At 53.5% G+C, this 10,346-nt stretch overlaps 1 protein-coding gene across 1 annotated transcript in view; it reads left to right on the top strand.

The window, feature by feature from the left end:
* The first annotated feature begins 39 nt into the window (after nucleotides 1–39).
* Nucleotides 40–10,346, top strand: part of LOC108803603 — a 20,903-nt gene continuing 10,596 nt past the window's right edge. Inside the window, exons 1-2 of the mRNA XM_018575431.1 lie at nucleotides 40–1,147; nucleotides 5,594–5,652. Coding sequence (XP_018430933.1) covers nucleotides 40–1,147; nucleotides 5,594–5,652 — 1,167 coding nt within the window. The remainder of the gene's footprint in view (nucleotides 1,148–5,593; nucleotides 5,653–10,346) is intronic.

Raw genomic sequence — 10,346 nt, 5'->3', positions numbered from 1 at the left:
CTTGGGTTCGTGGGGGGGGGGGTGTCCATTGCCTGGTGAATGTCCCCTGTGCCAGGCTGTGTGATAGGTTTGGATGGTTTCAGTACTCTGCGTCGCTCTGGCCTCTCCCTGCTGAACATGTTATTGTCATACGTGTTGGGACATGCAGGCAGCAGCCGTGTAGAGAATCTGAGGCGTGTCTCCACTCCCTGTCGTCTGGTGTCAGCTCCGAGCGTTGCCTTCTCCTCCCCGTCCTGTCATGGCTCTCGGCTGGTCTGTGGAGGTCCAGGGAAGCCTCCGGCGGTGCCGGGATCATGCTCCTTGCCCTCGGTGGAGCACGCTATGAGCATGTACAGAAGCACGGAGCTGAGGCATGTTTGTTCCTTGGAAAACATGGAGCCGTGCACGCAGCCGACGAGGAATGCAGCCGAGCAATCAGTCAGCCGGGCCGTCCAGGCCGCCGTCCATGCCGCCAAGCATCAGAAACAGAGACCCAAAAGCCTCTGCTCGGTGGGGAACGGAGTACCCGGCACCAAGGCCGACACTGGAGGTCCAACCTCCCTCGGGGGACTTCTGGACCTCCTGAAGCAGCGGTCGGGGCGGAAGCGTGAGCCTTCCGGAGGCTTCCTTGCCCAGGACGGCCCCCCATGTAATGGGACCAGGTCCCATCGGCCGCTCAGTATGAGCGTCTTGGATATAAACCGGCTGAGTGGCGGTCACGGTGCAACGTTCTCCAGGAGGGAGTTCAGCCGCAGCTCCGGCTTCCTGCGCGGTTCCTCCATCTTTAGCAGTCAGCGGTGGAACGTATTTGGGGGCAGAACACCGGAGCAGAAGAAGAACCTCTCCTCATCCCTACGGAAGAGTTTCAGCTTCAGACTGCGCCGTGCCGCGGAGGCCGGGAAGGAGGCCGATACCTGCGACGGCCGGCTGCGGAGTCGCGGTGAAGACGATTCTTATTCGTTGCGCGCGGCGTCATCGCGGAAAGATCTGCGGGCTGCGGAGGCTCCGGCCGCAGACCACAAGGAGGGGAGGCAAAGTTTTTGGAGGATACTTACCAGTCCTTTCCGCAAGAAGGAGTACGCCACCGGGGATGGCCGGCACAGCAGTGACTGCGGCAAAGCAGCTGAGCCGGTGCTGGTATCGTGCACAGGAAACAGAGGCCTTCTGGGTAAGTTGGCAGATCTGGTCTGGATCTGGCTGTGGGGGGTGTTGCGTGTTCTGTGCTGAATGTCTTATAGAAGTGCCGGGGCCATACCGAACATGCTTCCTGGTCGTCAAATGTCCATCACCTCTACCTGGTGCCACCTACCTGGTCTCCACTATCTGGTGTCATCTACCTGGTCTCCTGTACCTGGTGTCACCTACCTGGTCTCATCTACCTGGTCTCATCTACCTGGTGTCCTCTACCTGGTGTCCTCTACCTGGTGTCCTCTACCTGGTGACCTCTACCTGGTGACATTTACCTGCTCCCCTTTTTCTGGTCACCTCTACCTGGTCTCCTCTACCTTGTGACATCTACCTGGTCTCCTCTACCTGGTGTCCTCTACCTGGTCTCCTGTACCTGGTGCCACCTACCTGGTCTCATCTACCTGGTGTCCTCTACCTGGTGTCCTCTACCTGGTGTCCTCTACCTGGTCTCCTGTACCTGGTCTCATCTATCTGGTGTAATCTACCTGGTGACATCTACCTGCTCTCATCTACCTGGTCTCATCTATCTGGTGGCATCTACCTCGTCACCTCTACCCGGTGCCACCTACCTGGTGACATTTACCTGCTCTCATCTATCTGGTGTCCTCTACCTGGTGACCTCTACCTGGTGTCCTCTACCTGGTCTCCTCTACCTTGTGACATCTACCTGGTCTCCTCTACCTTGCGACATCTTCCTGGTCTCCTCTTCCTGGTCTCCTCTTCCTGGTCTCCTCTTCCTGGTGACATCTACCTGGTGACATCTACCTGGTGACATCTATCTGGTGACATCTACCTGGTCTCCTCTACCTGGTGACATCTTCCTGGTGACATCTTCCTGGTGACATCTTCCTGGTCTCCTCTATCTGGTGACATCTACCTGGTCTCCTCTACCTGGTCACCGCTACCTGCTGGTTGGTTGCTGGAGGTTCATACAGCACCATGACTGTCATGTAGTAGGCCGCCGTCCATCCTTCCACTTGTCAGGTGTCTGTATGTTGGAGGTGAAATGATCATCGTCTAGGACTGACCCCGCACCATGTATGTGGGTTGTATGATCCCTTCCCACATGCTCCCAGCACACGGGGCGGACGTTGTGTGACATGCCTGTTTATATAGTGCTGACATATACCATAGAGTCAAGGCCCTCGTCAGTCAGTGAGAAGAATCGGCTTCTCCTTCCTTGCACCTTCTCACAGCTCAGTGAGGGTTTGAAGAGAACCTGTCATAACGGGGTGATGAAGTAACCGGAATGTCTACTTTATAAATATGTTTAATGAACAGTTTTTGTTACCTCTTATTTCATTTTACATACAAGTCCTCGGTGGCAGTGTTAGGACCGGTCATGCGTGTCCGTGGCCTGAGATGACACACTGCACACTCAGGAGCTGGGAGACAGGTTTGTCAGGTCAGTGTTACAGGTGACCTCTGATTGCCTTAACAATGGCAGGTCCCTTCTTTCTGACCTGACTGGTTGGCTGGTGAGGATGTAGATGGTGACACTTTCCTGAGGTAAGTCGAGTTCAGGAGTCTCTAGAAACACAACAATTTACCATTCTACACAAAGATAAAGAGAGTGGAGGGGGCCGGAGAGGATGAACAGGAAGTAAGGGTGGTCTTCCAGTACCAGCAGGATGGGGGACTCGCCTACAGGGGCCTAGAAAGCCATGATGACTGAGGAAATGCACAACAGAGACGGCTCCGGGGATTGTTCAGGTTGTATTGGGGTCTCCAGGGACAGCTCCTGGCTTTGATAGGGTTGTATTGGGGTCTCCAGGGACAGCTCCTGGCTTTGATAGGGTTGTATTGAAGTCTCCAGGGACAGCTCCAGGCTTTGATAGGGTTGTATTGGGGTCTCCAGGGACAGCTCCAGGCTTTTATAGGGTTATATTGGGGTCTCCCGGGACAGCTCCTGGTCTTGATAGGGTTGTATTGGGGTCTCCAGGGACAGCTCCGGGTCTAGATAGGGTTATATTGGGGTCTCCAGGGACAGCTTCTGGTCTTGATGGGGTTGTATTGGGGTCTCCAGGGACAGCTCCAGGCTTTGATAGGGTTATATTGGGGTCTCCAGGGACAGCTCCTGGTCTAGATAGGGTTATATTGGGGTCTCCAGGGACAGCTCCTGGTCTTGATAGGGTTATATTGGGGTCTCCAGGGACAGCTCCAGGCTTTGATAGGGTTGTATTGGGGTCTCCAGGGACAGCTCCAGGCTTTGATAGGGTTATATTGGGGTCTCCAGGGACAGCTCCTGGTCTAGATAGGGTTATATTGGGGTCTCCAGGGACAGCTCCTGGTCTTGATAGGGTTATATTGGGGTCTCCAGGGACAGCTCCAGGCTTTGATATGGTTGTATTGGGGTCTCCAGGGACAGCTCCTGGCCTTGATAGGGTTATATTGGGGTCTCCAGGGACAGCTCCTGGCTTTGATAGGGTTGTATTGCGGTCTCCAGGGACAGCTCCAGGCTTTGATAGGGTTGTATTGGGGTCTCCAGGGACAGCTCCTGGCTTTGATAGGGTTGTATTGCGGTCTCCAGGGACAGCTCCAGGCTTTGATAGGGTTGTATTGGGGTCTCCAGGGACAGCTCCTGGCTTTGATAGGGTTGTATTGCGGTCTCCAGGGACAGCTCCAGGCTTTGATAGGGTTGTATTGGGGTCTCCAGGGACAGCTCCTGGCTTTGATAGGGTTGTATTGCGGTCTCCAGGGACAGCTCCAGGCTTTGATAGGGTTGTATTGGGGTCTCCAGGGACAGCTCCTGGCTTTGATAGGGTTGTATTGCGGTCTCCAGGGACAGCTCCAGGCTTTGATAGGGTTGTATTGGGGTCTCCAGGGACAGCTCCTGGCTTTGATAGGGTTGTATTGCGGTCTCCAGGGACAGCTCCAGGCTTTGATAGGGTTGTATTGGGGTCTCCAGGGACAGCTCCTGGCTTTGATAGGGTTGTATTGCGGTCTCCAGGGACAGCTCCAGGCTTTGATAGGGTTGTATTGGGGTCTCCAGGGACAGCTCCTGGCTTTGATAGGGTTGTATTGCGGTCTCCAGGGACAGCTCCAGGCTTTGATAGGGTTGTATTGGGGTCTCCAGGGACAGCTCCTGGCTTTGATAGGGTTGTATTGCGGTCTCCAGGGACAGCTCCAGGCTTTGATAGGGTTGTATTGGGGTCTCCAGGGACAGCTCCTGGCTTTGATAGGGTTGTATTGCGGTCTCCAGGGACAGCTCCAGGCTTTGATAGGGTTGTATTGGGGTCTCCAGGGACAGCTCCTGGCTTTGATAGGGTTGTATTGCGGTCTCCAGGGACAGCTCCAGGCTTTGATAGGGTTGTATTGGGGTCTCCAGGGACAGCTCCTGGCTTTGATAGGGTTGTATTGCGGTCTCCAGGGACAGCTCCAGGCTTTGATAGGGTTGTATTGGGGTCTCCAGGGACAGCTCCTGGCTTTGATAGGGTTGTATTGCGGTCTCCAGGGACAGCTCCAGGCTTTGATAGGGTTGTATTGGGGTCTCCAGGGACAGCTCCTGGCTTTGATAGGGTTGTATTGCGGTCTCCAGGGACAGCTCCAGGCTTTGATAGGGTTGTATTGGGGTCTCCAGGGACAGCTCCTGGCTTTGATAGGGTTGTATTGCGGTCTCCAGGGACAGCTCCAGGCTTTGATAGGGTTGTATTGGGGTCTCCAGGGACAGCTCCTGGCTTTGATAGGGTTGTATTGCGGTCTCCAGGGACAGCTCCAGGCTTTGATAGGGTTGTATTGGGGTCTCCAGGGACAGCTCCTGGCTTTGATAGGGTTGTATTGCGGTCTCCAGGGACAGCTCCAGGCTTTGATAGGGTTGTATTGGGGTCTCCAGGGACAGCTCCTGGCTTTGATAGGGTTGTATTGCGGTCTCCAGGGACAGCTCCAGGCTTTGATAGGGTTGTATTGGGGTCTCCAGGGACAGCTCCTGGCTTTGATAGGGTTGTATTGCGGTCTCCAGGGACAGCTCCAGGCTTTGATAGGGTTGTATTGGGGTCTCCAGGGACAGCTCCTGGCTTTGATAGGGTTGTATTGCGGTCTCCAGGGACAGCTCCAGGCTTTGATAGGGTTGTATTGGGGTCTCCAGGGACAGCTCCTGGCTTTGATAGGGTTGTATTGCGGTCTCCAGGGACAGCTCCAGGCTTTGATAGGGTTGTATTGGGGTCTCCAGGGACAGCTCCTGGCTTTGATAGGGTTGTATTGCGGTCTCCAGGGACAGCTCCAGGCTTTGATAGGGTTGTATTGGGGTCTCCAGGGACAGCTCCTGGCTTTGATAGGGTTGTATTGCGGTCTCCAGGGACAGCTCCAGGCTTTGATAGGGTTATATTGGGGTCTCCCGGGACAGCTCCTGGTCTTGATAGGGTTATATTGGGGTCTCCAGGACGCCGCTGATGGTCTCTTACATATAACAAATCTTTTTGTCTTTCAGATTCCTTTGTGAACAGCCAGGAATGGACTCTGAGCCGCTCGGTGCCGGAACTCAAAGTGGTAAGATTCTGGTCTGGTTGCAGCATGTGGGGGGTGGGGAGGGGGGTAGATTGGATGAAATGGGATCATGAGATTTGGGAGTCGGAGGGGCACACAGGATGTTCATGGACACCCCTTCATAAAGCCATATCATTGAATCCAATATTTAGAAAGTGAGACCATGGAGAAGGTCAGACGTGGCCCCTCCTGTGGTCCTGTTAAGGGACCTTTTAGGTTGATTTAGACTTTCGGTATATTGATAAATGTTTGGCTGCCATTCAATAATATTTTCTGTATTTTTATCTGCACAATGTGGACGTATTCGGTGGCAATGATACCTAAACGTAGACAACCCAAGTCCTATGTTTGTACAACGTCTCTGTCCTAAAAATAAAACGTTCTTCTGCAGGAAAAGTCCGTCCATTCATCGTGTGTTCTAGAAGGCCCAACTCCAATCACCTCAGGCCAAAGGTATCCTCTGAAAGATTGATGGATGGGTCCTCCCACCCGCTGCCTTCCAATGCCTCAGGTGTTCCCGTGTCTAAGGTCTTCTGAAGACAATTGAATGGTGGAAATGGATTTATTATTTATAGAGCGCCGACAGTTTACGCAGCACTTTACATAACGCACATTCACATCAGTCCCCGCCCTCAAGGAGCTCACAACCTAAGGACATGGCCCAGCCTGGTCCCTGGTCGCAGATTGTCTACGTTCATTACTTTGTAGTGACTGTTCTTCTGTCTGTCCGGAGTTGTCGGCTTCGGATATTATTTGAGGAAACTCCGAGAACTCCCTGACAACGGACAGGAAATAGTTTACTTCATCATTGAATTTAGGGATGTGTCCATGGTGGAGGCCTGAGGAGGACTCGCTGCTAATCAATCCTCCAATGTCCTCCTCATTCCTGCTGACATGGGCCTCTCATTCCTCCTGGCAGGAGGTGGATGTACAGGACACGGGATGTGTAGTCTCAATCATGGGTTATATGCTGCTATCGTCACTTAATCCCTCCCACTTCCAGCAAGCCTCCGATTGTTGCAGCTCCCCAGATCGGTTGACTCTTTGGCTTAGCCTATGAGGACCGTGCCCAGACTTCTGTAGAATGTGCTCTGATTTGGGGGTGCCTTAAATTACTGATGAACAACTGAATCTTAAATAATTGTTGGGTTTATTTACAAATGGGGATACACATACATATTACAATTAAGGGAATTTGAAAGGGGAATTGGGGATCGGAATTGAGGGTAAGGATCCTACAGCTAGCTACACCATTCTCTCTCTCTCTCTCTCTCTCAGTCACACAAGCCATGGGTTTTTCTCTGTTCTTCGGACACGCCTCTCCAGCAGGTCTCAGCGAATCACATTCTTGATTGCAGAGTTCAGAAAGACTTGTCTTGTCCAAAGGTCTTGCTTGTCAGCTAGGTTAGTGTCACACAGGAAGAAGGTTCCATCATATGCCCCGCCCCCATCCCAGCATATATGCCTTGCTGACACAGGTGTGGGCAGTAAATACCAGCAGGGGTCGGGCTTGCCCCAGGACATGACAGTCCAGCAGATCTCCTTTGATCAGTGTCCAGCCCCAGGAACCCTTTGATGGTCTTCATTTGCATATCAAACAGCACGGGCAGCTCACGATATTAAGGAACCTTTCCATCAAAGATGTGTCATAGATGTCAATTATTTTAGCTTCCAACAACTTCACCCGGAGGAAGAAATGAGGTCAGCCTGTAATGTTGCTTTAGGTGCAGGATCCTGCGTGGGGTGCTCTCCTTGCCAATCTGGTGCGGTAGCCGCAGGATGCTATACAGGGCCGTGGTCCATCAGCCAATGGAGCCCTGACCCCCTCAAGGGGATGCCCAGTGGGAGGTGAACCAAGATGGGGCTTGTTCCTAACATCCTGCTGCAGTGAATCTGGGCTAACAGTCCTTTGCTGGGCTTCAGTCCCCTGGGGAGCAGTGGCTGCATCACTTTCTATGCATGTCGCAGACCTATGGGGGAGCGCTGGCTCAGCATTTCTCTATCAGCTCAGGAGGGGGCTAGTGTCACCCCAATAGCCCCTGCACCCTTCAGTCCCGTCCGTCCACCTGTTGCACCCTCCGATGCGCACCCTTCCTTCTACCTATCCAGAGAGGAATTTTCTGTCCCCATAACTTACCTTATGGGAAGGTTCGTATCCCTTATGGAGGCCGCAGATGGTGCACAGAGGTCACAAGTGGGCCCAATCAGTCCCCCACTGCTCATGGCTGCCGTGCTTCCTGTGGAGGGGGGAAGAGGATAATTGCTCCTCTGGGAGGTCAGATAAGGAAGAGGCTTTATCTGCTGAAATCCCTCACATGCTCTTGGATGCTATTGTGACAATTCTTGTACTTGCCTTCGCTTAGAGCTACGTGTGGTGGACCGCCCCGGTCCGAACCTGGTGACACCTTACCTGGCTCTTACGGCCTGTTTTGAACAGTGAATCACCCTGAAAAAAAAGTTGACCCTCCTAAAATGCTTTGCCCAGCAATATCCTATTGGGGAAGTCTTCCTTATGAAGTGGGCTGTCCCTGTTTTTTGAAGCCGTCTGATCTTGACTTAACAAAACGTTACCGGTTCCTGTTGAGGTAGTTCCTGTTTTCAGTGACCCGGTGGACATGAAGTTAGAAGTCCTCTTTAAGGCCTTGTTTGCCCCAATTGGTTCCACCGTTCAACCTGCTGCAGCTTCCATGGCAGTCTGAGTGCATGGCCCAAGATCCTGGCTCTATTTTAAGGGCTCCATCTGCCAATCACCTAGAGCTCTTGCCTGTAGCTTCACATGACTACACTGAGGGATTAGCGGATATGCTTCACCTCTGTGGACATCAGGGATGCTTACACATCCTCATCCCCACCAACCTCATCCTCATCCCCACCTCATCAACCCTATCTGAGCTTTGCTGTGGGCTCTCAGCATTACCAGTTCCTTGCCCTTCCTCTTGGCCTGTCCATGTTGTTGGATACCTGGACACTCTCCATTCCACCCTGTCAACCAACGTCCAATGGATAGTGCAGACTATACAAAGCTTCAGATGGATCCTCATTCTCTCATTTCACTTCAGACACCTCAACATTCCGGCTCCTTCAGACACCTCGACATTCCGGCTCCTTCAGACACCTCAACATTCCGGCTCCTTCAGACACCTCAACATTCCGGCTCCTTCAGACACCTCGACATTCCGGCTCCTTCAGACACCTCGACATTCCGGCTCCTTCAGACACCTCGACATTCCGGCTCCTTCAGACACCTCGACATTCCGGCTCCTTCAGACACCTCGACATTCCGGCTCCTTCAGACACCTCGACATTCCGGCTCCTTCAGACACCTCGACATTCCGGCTCCTTCAGACACCTCGACATTCCGGCTCCTTCAGACACCTCGACATTCCGGCTCCTTCAGACACCTCGACATTCCGGCTCCTTCAGACACCTCGACATTCCGGCTCCTTCAGACACCTCGACATTCCGGCTCCTTCAGACACCTCGACATTCCGGCTCCTTCAGACACCTCGACATTCCGGCTCCTTCAGACACCTCGACATTCCGGCTCCTTCAGACACCTCGACATTCCGGCTCCTTCAGACACCTCGACATTCCGGCTCCTTCAGACACCTCGACATTCCGGCTCCTTCAGACACCTCGACATTCCGGCTCCTTCAGACACCTCGACATTCCGGCTCCTTCAGACACCTCGACATTCCGGCTCCTTCAGACACCTCGACATTCCGGCTCCTTCAGACACCTCGACATTCCGGCTCCTTCAGACACCTCGACATTCCGGCTCCTTCAGACACCTCGACATTCCGGCTCCTTCAGACACCTCGACATTCCGGCTCCTTCAGACACCTCGACATTCCGGCTCCTTCAGACACCTCGACATTCCGGCTCCTTCAGACACCTCGACATTCCGGCTCCTTCAGACACCTCGACATTCCGGCTCCTTCAGACACCTCGACATTCCGGCTCCTTCAGACACCTCGACATTCCGGCTCCTTCAGACACCTCGACATTCCGGCTCCTTCAGACACCTCGACATTCCGGCTCCTTCAGACACCTCGACATTCCGGCTCCTTCAGACACCTCGACATTCCGGCTCCTTCAGACACCTCGACATTCCGGCTCCTTCAGACACCTCGACATTCCGGCTCCTTCAGACACCTCGACATTCCGGCTCCTTCAGACACCTCAACATTCCGGCTCCTTCAGACACCTCAACATTCCGGCTCCTTCAGACACCTCGACATTCCGGCTCCTTCAGACACCTCGACATTCCGGCTCCTTCAGACACCTCGACATTCCGGCTCCTTCAGACAAACAGACTTGGTCTCTAGACTGGCTCATGCGTCTCTCCAGCAAGGTCAGACTCCCTCTGATGTGGTGGATTTTCAGCCCGGTTCTGGAGTCAAGGAAATCCTTTCCCCCAGTGACATGGAAGGTTCGTGTCACTGAAAGAGAAGTAGATGTGATTCTGGCTCCATCAGCCGTCCAGATTTTAGGCATGGAGAATTGGCTGGTCATCAGTGCCTGGATCCAGGGGAATGGTCTCCCCACCCGGAGGGGTTCCAAACGTTTTGCCACAATTGGGGGAGACCAGACGTAGATCTTCCGGCCAGGTCCAGGGACCGTCAGGCCTTTGCAGGGAATGCTCTGGTGACTTTGTGGCATCACTTCAGCCTGATCGATGCCCTTCTACAGCTCCT

Source organism: Nanorana parkeri, unplaced genomic scaffold (assembly GCF_000935625.1).
Source record: "Nanorana parkeri isolate BGI_ZX_2015 unplaced genomic scaffold, ASM93562v1 scaffold3918, whole genome shotgun sequence".
In the NCBI taxonomy this organism is placed as follows: domain Eukaryota; kingdom Metazoa; phylum Chordata; class Amphibia; order Anura; family Dicroglossidae; genus Nanorana; species Nanorana parkeri.
Note: the sequence above shows the minus strand (reverse complement) of the source record. Positions and strands in the feature narration are given on the sequence as shown.